The 23,799-nt window shown below is 38.1% G+C and overlaps 4 protein-coding genes across 7 annotated transcripts in view; 3 read left to right on the plus strand and 1 right to left on the minus strand.

The window, feature by feature from the left end:
• The window catches only part of LOC104234932 (alpha-aminoadipic semialdehyde synthase), a 33,949-nt gene extending 21,624 nt beyond the window's left edge, over window positions 1-12,325 (plus strand). For 3 of the 4 annotated variants that reach the window (XM_009788580.2, XM_009788581.2, XM_070162454.1), the window contains exons 18-25: window positions 8,762-8,891; window positions 9,402-9,481; window positions 9,828-9,986; window positions 10,594-10,831; window positions 11,000-11,108; window positions 11,187-11,345; window positions 11,434-11,503; window positions 12,024-12,325. In XM_009788580.2, the coding sequence (XP_009786882.1) occupies window positions 8,762-8,891; window positions 9,402-9,481; window positions 9,828-9,986; window positions 10,594-10,831; window positions 11,000-11,108; window positions 11,187-11,345; window positions 11,434-11,503; window positions 12,024-12,076 (998 nt within the window). In that variant the 3' untranslated portion in view covers window positions 12,077-12,325. The remainder of the gene's footprint in view (window positions 1-8,761; window positions 8,892-9,401; window positions 9,482-9,827; window positions 9,987-10,593; window positions 10,832-10,999; window positions 11,109-11,186; window positions 11,346-11,433; window positions 11,504-12,023) is intronic. The other variant, XR_011403601.1, reaches the window with a different exon arrangement.
• Window positions 12,326-13,433: 1,108 nt separating this feature from the next.
• LOC104234931 (uncharacterized) lies at window positions 13,434-18,439 on the minus strand. The gene is made up of 6 exons (XM_009788579.2): window positions 17,853-18,439; window positions 17,234-17,331; window positions 15,514-15,538; window positions 14,346-14,466; window positions 14,116-14,250; window positions 13,434-13,805 (listed from the first exon to the last, which is right to left on the minus strand). The coding sequence occupies exons 1-6, from the start codon at window positions 18,292-18,294 to the stop codon at window positions 13,583-13,585; spliced, it is 1,044 nt and encodes a 347-aa protein (XP_009786881.1). The 5' UTR covers window positions 18,295-18,439; the 3' UTR covers window positions 13,434-13,582.
• Window positions 18,440-21,355: 2,916 nt separating this feature from the next.
• On the plus strand, window positions 21,356-21,976 carry LOC138881002 (uncharacterized). The gene has a single exon (XM_070161189.1). It carries the CDS (start codon window positions 21,356-21,358, stop codon window positions 21,974-21,976), a length of 621 nt encoding a protein of 206 aa, XP_070017290.1.
• Window positions 21,977-22,021: 45 nt separating this feature from the next.
• Window positions 22,022-23,536, plus strand: LOC138881003 (uncharacterized). Its single transcript, XM_070161190.1, has 3 exons — window positions 22,022-22,350; window positions 22,511-22,577; window positions 22,850-23,536. The coding sequence occupies exons 1-3, from the start codon at window positions 22,022-22,024 to the stop codon at window positions 23,534-23,536; spliced, it is 1,083 nt and encodes a 360-aa protein (XP_070017291.1).
• The last annotated feature ends 263 nt before the right edge of the window (window positions 23,537-23,799 follow it).

The raw sequence follows: 23,799 nt of genomic DNA on the forward strand, positions 1-23,799 counted from the left end.
TTATTCTTTGTTTATTTACTTATCCAAAATTCTTTTTTTTTTTTTCTTGGAAATTTTGAAAGAAATACTTTAAAAGAATAAAGAAAATTTTGTTTATTTTGATTTTTTTTTTTTTAAAAGAAAGACTTCTACAATTTATTTGCTTTTGGCTTGAATTCTGGAAATTAAGAAAAGAAAATATGTTTGGTTTTTTTTTTTCTTTTTTTTTTGTTACCTCTTCCACGGAAGAAAGAATGTATTTGGTGTTGCCCCTTAAATTTTGAAAAAGGGATTTTTGTGAAATTCTGAGTTTTATTTATTTACAAAATCACTTCTAAAGAAAAATCCTAATATTTCGAAATTCAAATTTTCAAATATATTTTTTTTTATTTTTTTAAAAAAAACTTTAAAAAAAAAAAAACATTTTACAAAAGAGAGACTAAAAGCAAAGAGTATTTTTTTTGGATTTTTTGTTGCTGGTTTTTAATTCTTATTATTTCACATGAAAGACTTTAGAAAGAAAGAGACTATTTTTATTTGGAGTTTAAGAAAAACTTCTATATTGTTTTTTTGGATTTTTGAAAATTGGGGTCGGAACCGATGAGGTTTGCCTACGTATCTCACATCCGGTGAGAATCAGACCCGCGTAGTTCGGTCGAATTAACCGAATTATTTTGGAACAAAATTCTTTCCTTTTCAACAAACAATTCTCAAAAAAAATACAAGACTTTTCATCTTTTGTGTTTTTTTTTTCTTTTTCTTAGTAAAGCAAATTATTGAAGAAAAACATTTTCCCTTTTTTTTTTATTATCGCAAAATTTCGGCAGAGTTTTGACAGTAATTGGGCATTGCTATTTTTCAAAGTAGAAAATTAGTCCTATACACTGTTATTTTTATTATTTTTTTTTTATTTTTCGAATACTCCAAAGTCAGGCAGCATGCATGTCCGAGACGAATAAATGCGCGGAAACAAATAGGATGCAACAAGATGGTCTTTTCATTTCAGGTTGCTAGTCCTAGACGGACCCAACCCCTGTGTTGAGTCCCCTAAGTCAAATGCAACATGATGCAAATAAGCGTTCCTACTAGGGATCCGGCATGAAGTCAAGTTATTCTAGGTTCGTAACCTGGGTATTTGTTCTAGACTATGTACCCGAGCGGACAACTCGAGTCGAGGAGGGAGCTACGTACCGGGGACCCGCGAGATCGTCCGGCTTTGTAACTTGTCCGTCCTCTTTCTTATTTTAGGTATTGACATTAACAGAATAAGGAGTCCCGACCAGCGAGCTTCTCCCCGGAAGTAAGAAGAGAAAGGGTTTCGGCACAGTTTATATACAGTTCAGATAATATCAAAGCGGTAAAAGACAACATTTAGCACGTTATGCAAAAACACGTAATAAAGATCAGATAATAAAGCCAAATATAACAATTATTCTAAGCTCGAATTCTTGAACCCTGAACCAGTGGTTCTGGGCAATTCCCCAGCGGAGTCGCCAGAGCTGTCACACCTCCTTTTTGCGCGCCCCGCCCCGAGGGGTTAGATGCGCGGGTGGAGTTTTTCCAATTTAAGTGACAATATTCGAAATGGGATTATTTATTTAATTCAGAGTCGCCACTTGGGAAAAGTTTGGCTTTTGGTGTCCCAAGTCACCGGTTTATCTTGAATCCCAAATCGAGGAAAATATTCGACTTTTCCAAATGAAGTCTGCGAACCAGAAATTCTAAGTAAGGAATTCTGTTGACCCGAGGGAAGGTGTTAGGCACCCTCGAATCCCGTGGTTCTAGCACGGTCGCTTAAATTGTTATAATGGCTAAATATCTGATTTAAATACATGTTGTGACTTATGTGCTTTTATTAAGTTTAAACCGCTTTTATCATTATCACTTATTTTTGTAGAATTGCAACGTCGTGAAAATGCATCTCGAACCGCGTCACAATCAATGTGCCCGTGATCGTCAACACGTTTTGACTTCGTTGAGATTTGGATTTGGGTCACATCAATGTGCACCCGAATTTAAGAATGTGATTTAATTAAGCCGCGCCTACAGAGGCTAATGCGTTATTATCTTTGTAGAAGGCCATGAAATTTATTAAATGGCCTATCTTGAATTCTAAATAATTATCATGGTTATTTATTGAGGGCCCCGCAATTTGTATTTTTATTTGGCGAGGCTCGTCTCATTATTTTAGGAGGAACATCCTAAAGCGACTACATTTCTAATGTGTTTATCTCTTAAAAATAGAAGAGAAGATGCGTGCTATTTTAACTATGTGTTTGGCCAAATCCAGATTTTAGCTAATCTCCCGATTGGTTATTTACGGAGTGAAGAAACATTGTACCTCATGAAAAACATGCTTTGAACTGGATAAGAGAAATGTATATGAGATTGGTGAAATGCTACGGCTATTACAAGAGCTCCCTAACTTCAACTTATTTAGATAAGATTAATTAAAATTGCTTATTAGGAAATGCGACTAATGACATTTGAAACTCATCCTATAAACTGCTTCATGAAAACTGAAACTCAAGAGTTTGAAACTGTATTGTCTTTAGCTAGATCTAAACAATTATTTGTCCTTACATATTCGAAACATGCTGAAAGAGCGAGTTTGAATTAGCAATTGTATTAAATGGCTCTGCATATTTCACGGATTGTATTTACATCTTGTGTACTCCTAAACGAATAAAATGTCACAGTTTCCAATTAGCATAAACTTTAATTAAATACAACCTTACTAATCTGTCTCCATTAGGCTAACAGACCCAGAAACTGCATATCTTAACAACATTTATATAAAAATTTGTAAGCAATGCAACAGATGATTATAACATCCTTCAGATCTTTCGATTCAACTTTCATTGCAACATCAGACAGATTCGAAATGTGTACCTGAGGAAATGCTTACAATGAAGAAAGTAAGGCAGTCAGTTGAGCAATAGAAGTGATACCAAACAGCAGCAGTAACAGTAGGTACCAATAGAACAAAATCCCAGTGCAAAAGACCAGTAAAGCCAATGGAGGAAGGGCAGAATGAAACAAATTCCCAGTAGTATGGAATGAGAGATCCAGGCAATCCAATTCCAGAAGAAACAAACAATACAAATCCAAACAATAGACTCAGCCGACACTTGAAAGAAGACAGAACTGATTTGGACAGTTTGAACAAAATGAGATTCGAACAAACAGTAAGAAGAAGACAATTCCTGATTTTGTGATATCCCCTTCCCTATCGCCTTTCTTTTCAAATTCTAATGTCAGTCCTCAATTTGAAATCCATTTGGGTTATCAAAGAGAAATCTTTTCTAGTTTCTGTTTTCAGAATTTGAAACTTCTCAGATATTCCCTCTTAGTGTCTCTCTCTATTTCTGTATGCTTTTTGGATGTGTTTCAAACTCTCTCCCTCAAAACTCCTCACTGTGTGTGTATATTTTTTATCAGCTCTTGAGGTCTAGAGTGTGTATTTTCTTTCCCCTCCCTTAAGTCTGTCCCCTCTCTATCTTTTCCCTTCTCCTAATTCTGTCCCTCCCTATATCTCTGTCTGTGTCCTTTTATCAGATGTCCCTCTTTTATAAGCCCCAACCTCAAACCTTTTACAGCCTGTTAGATTAATCAGACACCCCTCCCATGTGCCTATCTTCTTTTCAGTTCTACTTTTAGCTATTTAATTATTAAACCCCATCATTCCCTTGGCAGGCTTAACTTTCCCATTTTATTAACTAAAAGCAAGATATGGGCAGCGGAATATGTTGACAGCATATGCTGTCAAACCATTTTAAAATCAAACAAAGGACCTTTATGCAGGCTACAGGCTGTGCACAAAGCACATGAGATGCACCAGTGCACATGCTGTGCACGAGTGCACATGCCTTCCAATTCAGAATCTAAACACAAACAATCCAACAGCTATAAGTGAACTAAACTGGCTCTTAATTGATTCAGGCAAATGTTCAATAGAAGCAAATCGATTTAACTTTGCTCAGACGGTTGAAACTAATTGACGACACATGTCGACTCGACTATATTAGTTATGACTCATATAGTCGTAACCAAAAATCAGACATTTAACAGTATCGACACACGGTTCTAATTATACTGACTGAGCAAAGTGGTACTCGAGGAACCAATTGCTCAGTCAACATTTGAAGCTCAACAAATACATACATACACGCTTATCAGAACAAGTAGAAGAAGATACTCAATCAAAACAACAAAGGTTCAGGCAAAGTGGACAGGGCATAGTTGATAAAATTCGGGGACAACCGTTACACAACAACAATAACAGCCTTTCAAACAAACATGGACTAAAGAACAAAGAAAAGAGAACAGAACTCACCTCAAATCCCGAAAAATCAAAACCTTAACTCGGACTCGGTCAGGCCTTTCTTAAGGCTGAACGGACTTTAATCGAAGTGTTTCTCAGATGAGAAACACTTCGATTAAAGTCTATTAGACCTTAATCCTTTGGTTTGAACAAAACACGGACCATCGACGAAAACCTTTAAAGTTCAAAAACCAGATCCGGGATTCACGCTTCCCTGGTCAGATTCGGACCAAACCAAGTATGGTTTGGTCACGAGGGGGTCTGGGGAGTGTCTGGTATGATTTCAAGGCAGATCGGTGTAGATTAGGTTCCGACTCGAATCTTCAAATGAAGATTCGAGAAGGTGGGATCGGATTCGAGGCGTGTGGTTGGTAGATTTGGGTTCAGGACGTCAAGGGGGTTCTATGGTGTTAAAGGGAAGATCACCGGCGTTCATGCAGCCGGTTTTCATGGTGGGGGATACTAGGGCGGCTCTAGGGTTTGGGGGTTGTGGTGAGGACGACGAAGGCTGGGGTTTGGCTAGGGGGGGCAGGGTAGGATCAAAGGGTTTATATATGGAATAGGTGAGTTGACCTCAGCCGTTGGATCAACTGAGATCAATGGCTTGGATCTAAGGGCTTAGGGGAAACGGTGTCGTTTCAACTAATGGGGGTTTGGGTTGGTCCGGGTGTAAACGGGTCGGGTTTGTTGATGGGTTATGGGGATTGATCTTGGCCGTTGATCACTCTGGGATCAACGGCCCAGATCAGGCGCGACTCAAACGACGTCGTTTGGACGTCCTGGGCATCAGGTGACCTGGGCCGGGCAGGCCTGGGTCTTGGGCTGTTTGTTTGGGCCAATTTTGTTAAAATTGGCCCAAGTCCGGAAGGGGTCTTTTCTTTATTTTTTTTTTATTTTTTATTTCTTTTTCTTATTTATTTTAAAACAAAACTAAGCCAAAAAATCAAATTAAAATTAAATACACACTCAAATACAATTATTTGCACACATACTAAAATATTTCAAAACAGGTAAGGTCAAACCAAATAAAATCACGGACGAAAATGCCTAATCACGATTTTCTATTTAACGACCGGGTTACGGTTTGAATTATGCAGGACACATATATTTTTTGAATTTTATTTTAATAAAGTAAATAAAAGTGGGCCAAAGTCCTAAATAAATCAACAAAGTGCCGCACAGAAATCCGAAATTGTACAGCAGGGCCAATTATATTTGTTTTTTATTTCTTTTTGGAGCGATTGTCGTGTGAAGCAAAAATCACGTGCTCACAAATAACATACATCATGGCACCTCCCCTTGAATATGGTGTGTCAAAGCATCCATCAACAAGGCAAATAAGCGCAGAGCCTTGGTGTAATCCCATAACAACCGGGAAATTCTCCGAGTCGCCTCCCACAGTCCTAACCTTAGTCATAGCTCCAGCATACATGTCCTTGATCGCTTGTATGTAGGCTACCGGCACGCCCTTCGCCTCAAGACATCTCCAGAGCACCTCCCTAGGAACCTTATCATACGCTTGGAACCTTATCATACGCTTTCTCCAAGTCAATAAACATCATGTGCAGATCCTTCTTATTATCCCTGTACTGTTCAACCAACCTCGTAATAAGGTGGATAGCTTCCGTAGTGGAGCGGCCCAGCATAAACCCAAACTGATTGTCGGATATAGACGCCGTCTTCCTCACCTTCACCTCCACCACCCTCTCCCAGACTTTCATGGTATGGCTAAGTAACTTGATACCCCTATAATTGTTACAACACTGGATATCACCTTTGTTCTTGTACAACGGTACCCGGCATCCTCTTCGTCCTAAAAATTACATTGAACAACCCAGTCAGCCATTCCAATCATGCTCTACCCACACACTTCCAAAACTCAATCGGAATTTCATCTGGCCCGGTCGCTCTATCCCTACTCATCTTACGCAAAGCCCCCACGACCTCTTCCACCTTAATGTGCCTGCAATACCTAAAATCTCGGAGACTCTCCGAATGCCCCAAGTCCCCTAGCACTATATCCCCGTTCCCCTCCTCATTTAGAAGACCATAAAAGTACGTCTGCCATCTGTGCTTAATCTGGGACTCTCCCATCAATACTCTATCATCCTCGTCTTTGATGCACCTTACTTGGTCCAGGTCCCGGGTCTTCCTCCCCCTCGCTTTAGCCAGCCGAAACAACTTCCTTTCCCCGCCTTTCTCCCCTAATTCCTCGTATAGACGGCTAAACGCTGCATTCTTAGCCTCCGTGACCGCCAGCTTTGCCTCCTTGTTAGCCACTTTGTACCTCTCTCTATTCTCACTCCTCTCCTCCTCGCTTGTGCTCCCTGCTAACTTCGCGTACGCTACCTTCTTCGCCTCCACTTTACCTTGGACTATGTCATTCCACCACCAGTCTCCCTGGTGCCTGCCAGAAAAACCCTTTGACACACCTAGCACCTCTCTCGCCGCCTCCCTCACATAGTTCGCCGTCGTCAACCACATAGTGCTCGCGTCTCCACTACTCCTCCAAGCTCCCATAGCGGATAGCCTCCCCTCCAACTCCTGGGCTTTATCCTTGGTTAAAGCTCCCCATCTAAGTCGGCCACGAGCATACCTTTCTTCCTCTTCATCATAATGCCGATGTCCATCACTAAGAGCCTATGCTGAGTCGCGAGGGTCTCTCTCGGGATAACCTTGCAATCCTTGCACAACCCTCTATCACACCTTCTGAGGAGAAGGTAATCGATCTGAGTCTTCACCGCCGAACTTCGGAAAGTAACCAGATGTTCCTCCCTCTTCGGAAAAGTCGAGTTCGCAATCACCAGCTCGAAAGCCTTAGCGAAGTCTAACCGCGAAGTACCTCCTCCGTTTCTATCCCCAAGGCCAAAGCCACCATGCACCTCGCCATAACTACCGGCAGCCGCCCCAATATGGCCATTAATATCCCCTCCAATAAATAACCTTTCAGTAGGTGGAATACTACGCACAATCTCGTCCAAGCCCTCCCAAAAGCACCTCTTAACCTCCTCATCCAAGCCCGCTTGCGGCGCGTAAGAGCTAACGACATTGAGGGTGCACTCACCAATCACCAACTTAATAAACATTAGCCTATCATTCACTCGCCTAACCTCAACCACGGACTCTCTAAGATCTCTATCCACCAAGATACCCACTCCATTCTTACCCCTCACGACTCCAGAGATAAGCATAACAAATGATTAACACTTTTCAAAAATGTAAGAACACAGGCATGTAAACCATGGTTAGATGTTGTTGTACTTACTTTTCCAACAAATATAAAATCACTAAAGGGTGAGCTAAGGGTAAGTCCTGGTACATGAAGTAAAGACCGAGTGCCAAATAGCTCAGCAAGTTCATATTTTTAAATGCTTTGTAGATTTTCAAAATAGAAGAATATTCTGAATAATGGAGAATGTAAAGGTTAAAAAGAAGAATGCAAATGAAATTATTAAGTTGACAATCACAACAAGGTCCTTAGCAATATACATCTTCATCCATCTAAATCCTTATAGAAAAACTGTAACAGAATTTCACACGACAGAATGAAAGGACGCTAAAACAATGCATGATATAGTCCTGACCTTGATGGGTATTAAGACAAAAGACTGGGTAGAGGAGTTTTCTAATAAAATCTGTAAACTGATTGTCCAATTAAGACTTTTCAAATATAACATCTTTTGTCCTGATTATACTCACTTCCTCAATTGTTCGTCTTCTCTTCTGAAAACTTCAAGTTCTATTTCTATCCCCTGCAGCGGTATCTATGCTATGATCTTACCATTTGGCTTCCTTTACCTTTAGGAAATGAGTGAGTGAGTGAGTGAGTGAGTGAGTGAGTGAGTGAGTGAGTGAGTGAGTGAGTGAGTGAGTGCAATAAAGACATATGGTTACTGCAATTGCCTCTGGGAATTTTAACTAAGGATGCTAGAGGCACACCCTAAGAGCAGCTGGAAATCTGAAATCACTTTCTGAGATTCTGATTATGCCTCTTTTCTTTTTGTGGATGCATTATTCCTAAACGGATATCATCGGACTCTATTTGCTGCTATACCAGGTGCATTTCTTATTGCTTGAATATAATAAAAGATGATCCTCCAATTTTATTACAAATAATAACAAAGAATGGTCCTCCAAATGCCGTGAGTGTTATTAAGTATACCATTTATCAAAGTTGAAGATACCCTGAGGCAGACTACTGTTTTTTGATTAGTAACTGTTTCCTGATAACTGAAAGAAAAAAGGGAAATCTCGTTAAGAAGGTGTATACCAAAAAAATGAAATTCTTACACAAAAATATCCAATCATCTTATATCATATAAAATTGTTGAGATAAGTGCCTGATGAAGAATAAATTTGCTGCTGTAAATTTGTATTTTTTGTCTAAATCTTTCTTAAGAAAACAAGTATATTTTGACCAATATTTGGTTAACTAGTGGTACCTATTTTATGTTGTAGATCACATGATGGCAATGAAAATGATCAACCAAGCCCATGCAGCAAAGGGAAAGATCAGGTCTTTCATTTCTTATTGCGGTGGTCTTCCCTCTCCAGCTGCTGCCAACAACCCACTAGCTTATAAGTTCAGGTATGGCTTCAAGTTCAGTTGAGTGTTGATTCGATCAGGTTATCTTGTCATTATTGAGAAGCTTGATTGAGAAGAATTTTTTATATGACATATTTGCAAAAAGCTATGGGGTATCTTTTCTCCTTTCTTCATTGGCTCTTCTTGCTAACCAAAAGCACATAAAGTGGCCTCTCCAAACTGCTTCAGCATTTCCATTTTTCCTTAGTGATTAAACTGTCTCAACTAACTTTTGAATTAGAGAGTAGCTTCTCTTCCCAACATAAGACCATGTACACAGAAACCCGATTACTATTTATATTCACTTAACCTTCTGAACGTAATACATTCACACGGATGTTTACCGCATTCCATTTTGAGGTAATTAGTGGCGTCTTATTTTTCTGGTTATTAGTGAAGTAGATATTATCTCCCTGTTATCTTTTACTTGTTAGTATTCTTCTTACTCTGTTGATTTTACATCTCAATCATCCTACTCGTCGATTAATTTTGTTATGTTGAAACAATATCTAGTTGGAATCCAGCCGGAGCCATACGAGCTGGGTGGAATCCAGCAGCCTATAGATCTCAAGGGGAAATTATTCATGTTGAAGGTGAGTAATTTAGCATAGGAACTGCTTTTGATATCCATCCCATGAAGAAGTATATTGTACTAAAATTCTAAAAAAAACTTCTAAAACTACTTCTACTTGCCTCTGTAATATGCAGATGAGAGGTTCCTATGTATCATTGACAATCTTAAAGAGTTTATGTCCTCATCTGATTTTTTTGGTCTCTTGCAGCCAATATTAATAGCTATTAATCTCCCATAATGACAATACTAGCTTTTCAAAGTTCCAACTGTTATCTCCCTAAGTTATCCCCACCCTTTATGGGGCATGGATGGGAGGTAGTTGCCATTTATGTGCTTTTGCTTCGCTAACAATATTCTAAATGCAGGTCAGAGGCTTTATGATTCAGCTGCAAAGCTTCGTCTTCCTGATTTTCCAGCTTTTGCATTGGAGTGTCTCCCAAATCGCAACTCTTTAGTGTATGGAGACTTATATGGTGTAGGAGAGGAAGCATCAACAATCTTTCGAGGAACACTACGCTATGAAGGCATGTCACATTACTGGGCTTCATACAACGCTTTCAGTTAAAGAGACTTGAGTCTGACCTAGGGCTTGAAGGAAAGCTTTAGACAGATAACTTTTAGATTTTATTTTCATCCATATAATGCATTAAAAGGAAAAATTATTGCTCAGAAGAAGTTGAAACACCGGCCTTCTCAAATTGTTATCTGCTTTATGGTTTTGGCGAGTCAGACTTAAAATGTGTGACCACCACATCTAAAAGCTTGTATTTTTTTATTTAGGTCTTGAACATCCCACTCACATAGGAGCACCTAATTCTTTTTCTTTAAATCAAGAATGTGGAAATGAAAATAACAATCCTCTCTAAAAGTTTAAATTATTGGAGATGGAATGCTTATATTTATTTATGTTGACTCTTCAAAACTTTTAACAGTGAATGCAAATTTTTCGAAATAGTACGTAGTTTGAACTTGATAACATCTTCAGCTTTTAACGTCGTTCATGTAGCTTCTAAATAATGTTTTGAAATGACAAAGTGGATAATTCTTTGGGATGGTGGGACTAATAGACTTGATTGTTTTCTTGTCATCAAATTTTTGGGTTGACATCTTATGGATTGATATTTTTCACAGGTTTTAGTCAAATAATGGGGACACTTGCCAAGCTCGGATTCTTCAGTACAGTATCAACTCTTATTCTTAAAGATGGGATTAAACCCACACACAGAGCATTTTTGCTGGGACTTCTTGGAATAGACGGACAGATTTTCCCCAAACCAGTAATTGATGAAAAATACATCACTGATAGGATCTTGGAACTTGGGGTTTGCAAAGACAAGGAGACTGCGGTTAAGACAGCAAAAACTATAATGTAAGTTGAGACAATTATCTGAGGTCAATCAGTTATCTACTTGAAGTATTTAAAGTGTATGTTCTTTAAACGAATATATTGGTATACAATGTGAAATGCTGTTTTTATTCAATTAATAAAAGAAAAGGTTGTGGTTGAATGTTAAGGGTTTACTTAATATTCAAATAGATTTTTGGAATTTCAAGAGCCTACAGAAATACCATCATCCTGCAAATCTCCATTTGAAGTTACGTGCTTGCGCATGGAAGAGAGATTAGCATACTCCAATACAGAGCAGGTAGTTCTCAGAATTACTTTTTAACCAACTAACATGCAACAAGTGACCTGGATTTACCACTGATGTTACTTGTGTTAGGACATGGTGCTTTTACACCATGAAGTGGTAGTAGATTACCCAGACGGTCATGCTGAAACCCATAGATCCACACTTTTGGAAATGGGGAGGACAGCGAATGGGAAAACCAACATGGCCATGTCTCTTACAGTAGGGATTCCCGCAGCCACAGGAGCTCTGGTATTCTTCTATTGAACTTGTGCCTAATGATCATAGTAGCTCTGTATTATGGACGAAACCGTAGTTTACTCTTTTCTTCCCATTGCAGCTATTACTTGCAAACAAGATCAAAGCAAATGGTGTACTAAGGCCTATTGATCCAGAAGTTTTCGAGCCAGGTAGTTCAGCTTCACTAATTTCTAATTTGTCTTGGGCTTGTGGGTTGGGGGGAGGGGGGGGGGGTGGGAAGCACTCGTTTCATTCTTGGTTTTTGTTTAGAACACATATTTTACCGTTTTCTTCTCTTTTTGTTTTTGCCAATATATGAGAGTAAAATTTAAAAAGCTCCTACACGATAGAGTAATATTTACTTTCTAAAGTTCATGTATTCTCCTTGTGGGTTGGAAAAGAAAGTACAACTATTTGCCCCCCAAACACCCCCACACCACGAAAAAAAAAAAACAATCCTCCCTTTCCTTTCAGCAAAAATATTAGGACAGTCACTTGCGTTGTAAATAAGCAAAACAATGAACTTTAGATATGCTTTAGTTGGAATCAGTCTACTTCTATTATAATATCAGCAGTTACCATAGCATACAACTGATAAATTGTCTGTCTGTGTTTACCATTTATCAGCTCTGGTTGTGTTATAAAAGAAACGGTTAGTGACATAGCAGCTCATTTTCTGAAAATTTGCAGCACTGGATATCTTGGAAGCATATGGTTTCAAGTTGCTGGAGAAGATCGAATAATGTTTACAGACAATTGGTCTGTACAACGTGGTTGCAGTATGACCAACTTGACATCAAAATAAATTCTTTTTTCTGAAGGGTGTCAAATTGTCTCCTAGTAAATCAGCAGGCGAAATCAATATCATTAATGTACATAACTCTAATTCTGTCCTGTATATTATATAAGAATTTTTATTATTATGTCCGAGCAGTTGCTCATTCTGGAACAATACACTTCCTTCATAGTTTAATACTATCTCTGTTTCATTCTGTGGTATTATTTCTTTATTAATCATTTCAAAAAGAAAGTGATCTTTCTATCTTTGCAAACAATTTAGCTTAAATTTCTTAATTTACAATACTTTGGAGCTATTTCGTGGTATCAACTCCAATCAAGATCTTATCGTATGGCAAAGGAATAGGCAGGGGAAGTTTTCTGTTAGATCTGCTTACAAGGAATTCAACTTGTCAAACAATCGGGTTGGTTGTTGGCCATGGAAGATGATATGGAAAGTAAAAATTTCATACAAGGTTGCTTGCTTTACATGGTTATTGGCAAAAGAAGCAATACTAACACAAGACAACTTAATCAAAAGAGATTTCACCTGTGCTCTAGATGTTACTTATGTGGAGAGAAGTCAAAGACAATTAGCCATCTTTTTTTGCATTGTAAATTCACTGTACAGATATGGAGAATCTTCATCAGCTTACGAGGAATTTCATGGATAATGCCGGGAAGAATTAATGATGTTCTAAATTGTTGGAATAAAGAGGGCAACATTACTAGTTATAAAGAGAGATGGAGAATTGTTCCGGCATGCATATGGCGGACAATTTGGGAAGGGAAAAACCAAAGATGTTTTGAAGACAAGTCCAGTAACATCTAGAAGATAAAGATGAAATGTTTGGGCTTTTCTATTTTTGGTGTAAAGGAAAGTTGTTGGAGGATCATGAATCCATTTTTGATGTTCTAGATTCCTTGTGAGATGACCAAGGATATTTAATGTTTATTTTTCTTTCTGGGCACTTTCCTTGTAAATATGGGTGACTTCACCTTTTTAGTGAAGTCTTTTTATTGATATATAAATATGTTACCTTCTCAAAAAAAAAAATCTTAATTATCTCTATAACGTGCTTTTCTAGCCACAGAAACCTGTGGCATGTTTACGACCGATATGCATTTTTTCGAGGTTCTAACAATTCAATCACCAAAAACAGAAGCACATACGTCAACTGGGAAATGAATTTGTGCAATATTGTGTACCTTTATGGGTTGCAAGTACAATGAGACTGTCAGCTTTAGCCTATATAAAGAAGTCTTACTACTAACACTCTGAAGTCGGAAGATTTTATCTGTGCAGAGTAGAAAGGCAAAATGGAACAAAAAATAAAAGATGATACGATTATTCTACTGATTACCAACTTCTAATAGCTGAGGCTTCACGTTTTGATCGCCTTCAAGCAGGTTTACGATTGGTTTAATATATGAAGTCAAATAGAATACAAATCATACATATTTTTTTTAGTCTAATTTGGAGAGGAATTCCTGGGTACTATCCATGAAACTAACTGATGCTCCACTTCTCTCCAGTTGTGCACTTTCTTAACCATAGGATGCCCATTAAGTGACTCACTCTTGGACCATGGGTATGAATTTTCATAATCAAAGAGAAGAACCTTGATTCCAGCTTCCGCGCACTCGATAGCATACCTTGGATTGTCATCAATCAAAACATTTGCTCCCAAGGACCTAGCAGACGCAGTTATATAAAGTTAGTCAAACAGCGAATATAAAGTGTTTCACAGGTCCAAGAATACACAATATAATGAAACAGACAAAAATTCCGGAATATAAACAAACTAACTTTGTACAACCAGCTTACATACAAAAGATTCCATATTCTATGCGAATAGACAATGGTCAGCTAGCTAGATACCAAAATGGGGGGGGGTGACAATCTGCTTCTTTATGACATTATCTGAAAATGGCGAGGCATTGCAGAAAAATAGAACAAAGAGAAAGATAAAAGCAGAATGCTTAAGGAGACTGATGATATTACCTGCAAATATCTGATTTAGCTATAGACTGCCCATTCAGTGCAAAGTGATTGCCAAAGTGCATATCCTGAAACAATCCAGGATAATGCCTCTCAATCCACTCAATTGTGTGAGCTTTAATGGCGTTTTGCCGGGACCTATCAGAATATTGGTCAAATTAGTTCTAAAAAAAATACTCAATGTGGAAGTTAACAATTAATTGAAGCAACCAAAGGGTCCTCAAACTACGTACGTTACAATTGACAGGTTACAGAATCTAGACATCTTTTGAAGAGCCTGTCGAGCACCGGGAATTGGATGAATTCCCGTCTTGAAATAAGAGGTCTTGAAGAATTCATGGACACGGATATCAGCTGTCAAAATAATTATGTAAGGTTAAAAACAGAAATGTTTAGTCACAGATGTCGTGCAGGTCAAACCACTGCATACAAAAGCAACAAGCGGAAAGGCAATGAGGTCTCAAGGGCTTTTATGGAAGGAGCGGACCAATTTACTGAAAAGAAAGCACCAATAGAAGAAATGCATAACCTTGTATAAGATACACAAATATCTCATCCATAAACTAAAAGAATGCATCAAGCATCTAGATCAAATTAATGTGATGCCATATGTTTAAATCAATTGCAGCAATCAACACCTATTAATTTTTACCTCACTAAAAAACAAATAGCAAGCAGTTGGTTTATTCCAATTTTATCAATTTCAATTGCCAATTAAAGTCGTTTCCATAGTCAAAGTATGATAAATGCCAATTAAAATGAAGTGCAGCAGCAGTAACAGAGCAGGAAACAATAGTACAGCAAAACAATACATTAGCAAAGCACCAGACAAGAGATACTTGTCCAGAGGAACAAAGGCAAGAAGAGCAGAAGTAGAAGCATCCGAGAAGACAAAAAGATGCAGGGTTGATCCAAAATAGGGGAGGAAAAAGTGGAGCAGGAGAAGAAGCAGTAGTAAAGAAGCAGAAGACAAAGAAGAAGAGAAAAGAGAGAGGAGAAGGCAAAGGCAAAAACTGCAGAAGAGGAGATGGGCCAACTAGCCCAAAAGATGAAGAAAGAAAGAAGAGTAACTGTACTCGAAAATTGAACTGCAGTCACAGCAGTTAGAAGGAACGTAGTCCTAATAGCATATTAGGGGGAAAAAAGGAACTTCGTCACAATGATATGACCAATATAGAATTAATCTTACTTAAGCTAAACTTGACCCCCAATATCAGCTTTACTTTTTTCTTCGAGAAATTATGTCAGCTATACTTCATCAGGAAGATCAGAAAAGAAGAGTATGCCTAATGCCTCCACTCTAGAAATGAATGAATAAAAAGAGAACAAAAGCTGGAAAAAAACCTTGGAATATTTGCCTCTACCTAAATAACTCAACTGAAAGGAAAGACCCAATAATACCTTCATCTCTTGAGCATTTCCATATCTGCAATGATTAGAGAAATGGTAGCTTAGAAAAGCACAAAAGTTACAGGAGAAGGGATATACTAAGGTAACCAAACAAGTGATACCTCCACAGTTGGGGCATCTTTTTGTACATTGCACTACCATTTCTATGTTTACTTATTCATTTTTTGATAGGTAAAAGTGAATTAATTGTTAATACTAATTAGCACTCAAGCGGAGGACCATTTACAAGTAGAGGCAATAGACTTGCATACAAGCATACTTACAAAACAACAAGAACACAGAACCCAAAATCACCCAACTACCAAAGAACACTATCTTGCAGCACAATCTACTTTTCTTGATCCAAAAATAAAACATTTTTCCCTTGCTTTCCGACTAGCATAAGTCAAACCACATTTTAGTAGTTCTAACCTATGCTGCTAGGCCTCTCCGAAAATGTCGTTAGGTGCGTGTCGGATCCTCCAAAAATAGTACAATTTTGAAGGATCAGGCACGGGTGAGGCAGCATTTTTGAGAGACCGTGCAACATAGGTGTTAACTCATGTTGTTGTCTTGTACTTGATCTCTTTTTGTTGTTCTCTTTATCAGTCTATACCCATCGTACATAAATTTGTCATGACTCCTTGCCATCTTTTCACTTTCACCCCAAGAGACTCCCAAAAGTTGTCATATGTATGCCAAATTCTGCTGTTCAAAATCACCCATTTTAGTACTATCGACCACATTCGCATCCAGTTATAGGTAGTGTATTCTCATCCACTACCATTAAGGATATTATCAAATCGTGTAATCCAGCTACATACATAACGCACTAACTAAATATCCTTGCTGCTCCATCATAACAAGTACCACAATCCCAACACTGTTTTTGTCATCTTTAGTGTATCTGCCCAGCATCTTGAAAGAACGCCCTTCCTGTGCTCATGTTGAATTGTTATTCACCTATCACTCCCTTCTCCTTCTACTGACATCAGACCCTTTAATCTTAGTACCTTTTTTGGCCGCCTTTTCTTCCTGTATCTATCAATTTTGTATTCAGATAGAGAGAGAGAGAGCGGGGGGGGGGGGGGGGAAGCAAGTCCACCATGAGAATGGGATAGAACTCTCACTTTAACACTCGGTTTGATATGGTATCTTCTCATCCATCTGTCCTATAAAAAGAATAGTTCTACTTCCCTTTCACAAATTTCTCAAAATTGTGTCCAGTATCATAATTATTCTTTCTAGTACCACTTTTTCTTTATTCTTTGATCAGGGACAAGGAGATTTTGTACTCCCACTTTTCTTTATTTTTATCTTTAAAAATACAAAAGCAAATATATTAGCCATTTCCCATAACCAATAGTAAACAAATCACGTTACAACTCTTCTTCTAAAAACTGTGCCCTGTCAAACTGAATTGGATATCAAACTACTGGAAGATATTTGTATATGCATTCCAATTAAAGCACTGAATCTTTAATCACATAAATCTCCATCCAGTCAGTCCGTTTTTTATCAGCTGTGGTAAACCCTCATTTTCTGTCTCCCATGCTATTAGTTGTTTAACAGTGCACGTTAGGCAACTATCATAAATTGGATCATTCATAGCTCAGTGAAACTAGTCTTATATTCAGAGTGGTCAAAGGTAAAAAGCAAAGAAAAGCAGCAAAAGTCAAAGCCATCTTGTGGTATCCAAAAGAATATGCAAGACAAAGTTGAAGCATGGTACCTTGAAAAATTCATAAACATGATATTCAGACACCGAATGGTATGATGAGTAACGATCTGCAATAAATTCGTTGAGAGCTGAAACAAAGTTCCCAAGGACTGCAAACCAGCAAATAAAAAAATAAGGATGACAAAAAAGCACATACCATCAGTTTATGTTAGAGACAGTAACACAAAAAAGAAGAAGAGATAATTACAAGTAAAAGACGGTGAAAGAAAGATCAGAACAGCCAACCCTCTTGCAAATGACAGAGGATCGCCAAAATCTTATGTTTTAGATAAGCATGATTACAGAACTATGCAAAAATGTTCATAATGTACTTTTAGGAGATTTATTATAGTGACTGCAATGATCTCAGATATCTGTTAACACACAATGCCTGTTAACACAAATAAGGCAAGGGAATGAAAGAATTGAAGACGGACCACAATCATTACAATCTTTCTTTTTCTTCCCTTTTTTAGGTAACTAGAAAATCCCTGAGGGCGCCCGGTTCGATACTCATGGATAAGCGATGTGCATCTAACCCACACATCACAAGCTGATGCCTAACCCACACATCGCACTCCTTGCAATCTAGAAATACAAGAAAGAAGCTTTTTTTTTCATTTTCAAATACCTTCATCAACATCAACAGCCACAACAATTTTGTCATGTAAATCCTGGTTAAAGAATCCAGCACAGCTTCCTCTGTTAGATGTAATGCTGTTAGTATCAGAAGGCTTAGTAGCATTACTAGTACTAGCTCCCTCTGCATCATCATGTAGCAAGAGAGGGAGAGATGGAGCAAAAGCATGTGCCCTCTGAAACCCATTCACATACTTATTGTTACAACTTGTATTTGAATCATTAGAAGAAGAAGAAGAACAGCAGCCCCAAAGCCTGAGAGCCGTAGCATTGTTAAAAGGGTATTTTCCTACACCACCACCACCATGTGAATCAATGGTAGTAGATAAAAACTTTACACATGACAAAAGCTGAAAATCATTAGGGACAACAGAAAAGGTAGATGCTATTGCCATTAAAGGACGAATCCAATTATTACTTCTCCTTCTTATCATAACGATACTGGAAAAAATGCCCTCCCACACATCTAGCAAGACCCCACGAAGGTTAAAAAAAAAAAATCAGAGAATGGTTATTGTGTTTTTTTTCTAATGCCCCATAGCTTAAAATGCAAAAGGGTCCTGTCCTTTTAATGGATTGGGAACATCTGCTATTTTATAATATGATTGGACAAAGAAAGAGCAAAGGCAAAAGTGAAAGCCGGATCGAAATATTCCAACGAATTTTTTAAAACTCCAAGAAAAAGCGTGGAAAGGAATTCTATAGATCCCCTAAGAAAACCATTTTTGGAATATTCAATCAGGTGTCTAAGAACAAGGCAAGGGAGTTGCAAAAATTACAGGTAGAGAAGGTGGCGCTTCACCATCCAGCCCTAATATCCAGTGTAATGCACCGGCTCTTTAAAACTATGGTGTACCTAATGGCCCCTAAAGAATTAAAATGCACCTAAGTCCCCCGTAGATTTTTAGCTACGATTCACTTTAGAATTTTTAAGGGGTCGTTTGGTATAAATTATTTTATCAATCAAATACAGTATAAATTTAATCTCACATCATAGTTTAACTTTACATATTATAATAGTAAAGTCACAATAAAGCACATGTTCTCTCTCGGCGCACGTTAGGTGACTGACTAACCTGCGCCTTCATCGGAAATGAGAGGAAGAGGACGGCCGAGGAGGAATACCACCAAAGTACCAATACTAGATTAGAAGATTATGATGACTAGATCGATTAAACAAGGGAAAGGTAAGGCCAAAGCTAAGGATCAAATCCAGGAGAAGGAAAGAGAACAGGAAAATAATAGTGACGATAACTGGCCAGATCTAGACAACTATCGGAATCAAGCTACAACACTAGTGAATTCGAGCAGGAAGTTGGCACTGACGGAGAACATGAGCAAAGGAAATAGCGAAATTAGGGTTGCAAGTGAGCAACCCAGCTCGAGTGAGGCAAAATCCAATGGAATAGTACATGCAAGCTCAAGCAAGGAACAGAGGGATATTTCTGTGGATAATCAAAAGGAAGCTCAAGTGAAGAACTCAATTCCAACAGTTGATAAGGGTCGATCATGGTCGGGGTTACTCCAGGAGAACAAGTTAGCTGCAAAAGGTATGAATCTCAACTATATACCCCCGACAATGAAGGATGGTGAAGTAGTTGTGCAACTGATGGAGGAAGACATTGTAGAGGAAAATGTAAAATGGAATAGAGTAGTAATATTGTATGTGGTGGGGAATACACCTTCAATCGGTGTCATTGAAAGGTTCATCACTAATCAATGGGCAAGTGTGCAGAAACCTAAGATGTTGCTTCATAATGATGGATATTTCATAGCCCTGCTTAGTACTAATGAAGAGAAAGAGATGGTGCTAATGAATTGTCCTTATACAATTAATAATAGGCTAGTTATCATGAGGCAATGGTCGGAGAATTTTGATTTTAATGAAGAAATTCAGAGGACTATCCCTCTGTGGATCAAGCTTCCAAATCTACCACTTAACCTTTGGAGTAATCAAGCGTTAAGTAAGATAGAAAGTGGTTTGGGAAAGACAATATATGTTGATGCTTGTACAACTATTGCTGAGAGAATTTCATATGCAAGGATTTTAATAGAGATGGATGTTACTAGGTCATTACCAGAGAAGATAAAGCTCTGTGATCCAAAAGGAAAGGTGTTGGAACAACTAGTACACCACGACTGGAAACCAATATATTGCTAGAAATGCTGTCAACTTAGCCATACATGTAAGGATCAAAGGAAGTTGAGACAGGATGAAGTGAGGAAAAATGTGGAAGGGGAGCAAAAGTAGGAATGGAGAAAAGTTAGAGCACTTGATCCTAAGGTTGATAAAATTGATACACAAGGGAGATTTAATGAACAACTGGAGGAAGAAGCAGTTATACAAAATAGTAACTCAGAGGTTGAAGCACAATGGCAAATAGCTAGAGGGAGATCTGCAACTAAGAAGCACACAGATGTGATAAGGGAGAAAGAAGTGGATATTGGCAATGCATTCAAAGCTCTGGTTGATACTGCTCAAAATATTGTTCAAATGTCTGAAGCTCAAGGTGCAAAAGGAATGCATAACAAGGAAGACAGGGGTGGACCTCCAATTTTACCTATTATATCATGATGAAATTTATTACATCGAATGTAAGGGGTCTGAATAAGGTGTACAAACAAAAAGAACTAAAAAAAATTGCAGAATTAATAATGTAGTATTGATAGCAATAATTGAGCATAGAGTGAAGCAAAGTAATGCTGACTTTTTGTTAAGGAAAGCTCTGAAAAACTGGAAATGGGTAGATAACTATGATGAGGCTCCCAGGGGTAGAATATGGGTTACATGGGATTCTACATTGGTGGACTATGCAATGACTAGACATCATAAACAATTTAGTAAAAATATTACAGCAGAATGTTCAATTTCACCTATGTGTTGTCTATGGTAAACATACAGTGCAAGACAGGAATAATCTATGGGAGGAGATGCTAATATCAGTGGTCAATATGAGGAGTCCTTGCCTTATAATGGGGGACTTCAATATAATTCTAACAAGTGAAGATAGATTCAATGGTAGTCCTGTACAGGAGATGAAGACAAGGGAATTTAAACAATTTTTAGTGGATGCTAAGGTAGATGAATTGAAGACAGTGGGAAGACAATACACATGGACTAATAACCATGTGCACAATAGGATTGATAGAATTCTGGTAAATGCTGAATGGATACAAATATGACCTAATATGGAGGGGGTGTCTATGAACCCTGGATTCTCTGATCACTGCCCTCTAAGTGTGAAGTTTGATACAAGTAGCCAAGTTGGAGGGAAACCTTTCAAGTTCTTGAACTGCCTGGTAAACTTGAAGACTTTTGAAGGTAGAGTGTAGATAGGTTGGGAGATTGGGAAAAACAAACAAACAATGTTGACAGTTTGGAACAAACTTAAGAAGTTAAAAGTGTTACTGAAGCAGATGAATAAAGAGGAGTTCAATGGCATTGATAGTAAGATACATGATGCTAGAGAAAGACTAGAAAGTATATAGAACCAAATGAGTTGTCCTGATCAAGGAGAAATGCAGATTGAATTGGAAAGAACTACTAAATTGGAGTTGGAGAAATGGCTAATGGTGGAGGACAGTATTATGATACAGAAGTCCAGAGTACAGTGGTTTAATTTGGGAGATTCTAATACAGCTTTTTATCATGTTTGTGTGAAAAATAGACAAGCAAGGAACAACATTGGCAGGTTAACTGACAGTAATGGGGATATAGTGCAAAATCCTGAAGAGGTGAAGGCAGAAATTCTAAATTTTTATAGGGGGTTACTTGGTAGTTCAGCTACACAGCTACCAATGATCAACTATGACATAATGAAGAATGACAATATGTTGAGTAGGAGTCAACAACTACAGTTAATTAGACCAGTCGGCAGGGAAGAAGTGAAGCAAGCTTTATTGGGCACTTATGACAACAAGGCACCAGGGTGTGATGGGTATAAATCCTACTTCTTTAAGAAGACATGGCACATTGTGGGAGAAGAAATAACTGCAGCAGTTCAAGATTTCTTTGAGAGTGCTGATATGTGTAAAGCCATTAATTGCACAACAATCACACTGATTCCAAAAATCCAGAATCCAACAAACATAAGAGACTTTAGACCTATTTCATGATGTATAGTTCTATATAAGCTCATCTCTAAAGTTATAACCACAAGAATGCAATGGGTGATGGATAGACTGGTGGATAATTGTCAAGCTGCTTTTGTACCTGGAAGGATGATCACAGATAACATTTTGATGAGTCATGAGCTAGTGAAAGGTTATGGAAGGAAGAGTATCTCCTTTATATGTATTCTTAAGATTGACATGCAAAAAGCATATGACTCTGTGGAGTGGATGTACATAGAACAAGTGTTAAGGTTACCGAATTTTCCAGAAATCTTTGTGAGATGGATAATGGCTTGCATCAGAACAATGACTTATTCAGTTCTAATAAATGGTAGACCAACAGATCTTTTGAGACAAAAAAAGTGGGCTCAAGCAAGGTGATCCACTTTCACCCTTCTTATTTGTCTTGGCTATGGAATACCTGAGCAGGTCATTGAAGACTCTAAAGGAAGACAAGAAGTTTAAATATCATCCCAGGTGTACCAGGTTTAACTTAGTACAACTGGGGTTTGCAGATGATTTATTATTATTTTGTAGAGGTGATGTGCAACCTGTGCAGATATTGCATCAACATTTTCAGAAATTCTCTGCAGCATCAGGATTGGTTGCTAATCCAAATAAGAGTTGCATCTATTTGGAGGGGTGAATCAGTCGACTCAGCAACAAATTATGGAGATTCTTGGTTATAAAAAAGAATAATTGCCTTTCAGATATCTAGGGGTTCTATTGAGTACCAAGAGACTATCTACTATACAATGTGAGCCACTAATTGAGAAAATATTGTACAGAATTCAGAACTGGACAACAAAGTATTTGTCATATGCAGGTAGAGCAGTCCTAGTAAAGAGTGTACTGTTTGTCATTCAAACATTCTAGGCACAGATATTTATACTGCCTAAGAAGGTTATACAGTTCATAGAGACCATCTGTAGAGGGTTTCTATGGACTGGAGATGCTGAACCAACAAAGAAGGCCTTGATAGCTTGGGAAAGACTTTGCTCACCTAAGGTTGCAGGGGGATTGAACTTTATAGATGTGGCACTACGGAATGAAGCTGCTATTTGCAATTTGCTATGGAATATATGTACTAGAAAGGAGAAGCTATGGGTGCATTGGATACACACTTACTATGTCAAAGGGCAAGCAGTGTGGAGTGTAGAACCAATGAATGTTTCTTGGGCAATTCAGAAGATATTTCAGGCTAAGGAGTATTTTACAAAGGCTAGAATGAATGAAGATGATGTCCAACAAATGGAGAAATACTCAATCAGGGGACTCTACAGATCATTACAAGGTGTATTTCAAAAAGTAACATGGAGGAAACTAGTGTGCAATAACCAAGGACAACCAAAATGGATATTCATATTGAGACTAGCAATACAACAACGGCTAGCTACCAAAGATAGGCTGGAAATATGGGGGATAGATATAGATCAAACATGCTCTCTGTGTAATAAGGAAAATGAGACAGTGCAACATATATTTTTCAAGTGTGAGATTACAGGGAAGATATGGAATGGTCTGCTGAGATGGCAAGGGATTCAAAGATCACACAACAACTAGCAGGATGAGATTACATGGATGGTGAAGACGACTAAAGGCAAGAGTGCAAGAGCAGCTATATGCAGAATGACACTAGCAGCAACAATGTATCATTGTTGGCAAGAGAGGAATTTTGTGATTTTTCATAAGAAGAGAAGGACAACCACTTCTTTAATCAAGCATATTATCCAAGAAGTGCACATAAGGGCAGCAAGGTTCCCTTATCTAGATAAGGTGATAACTACTTTGAACTAGTATCTGGAAATTAGTTAGAATAGAATAGT

This window comes from Nicotiana sylvestris, chromosome 11, assembly GCF_000393655.2.
Source record: "Nicotiana sylvestris chromosome 11, ASM39365v2, whole genome shotgun sequence".
Classification (NCBI taxonomy): Eukaryota; Viridiplantae; Streptophyta; class Magnoliopsida; order Solanales; family Solanaceae; genus Nicotiana; species Nicotiana sylvestris.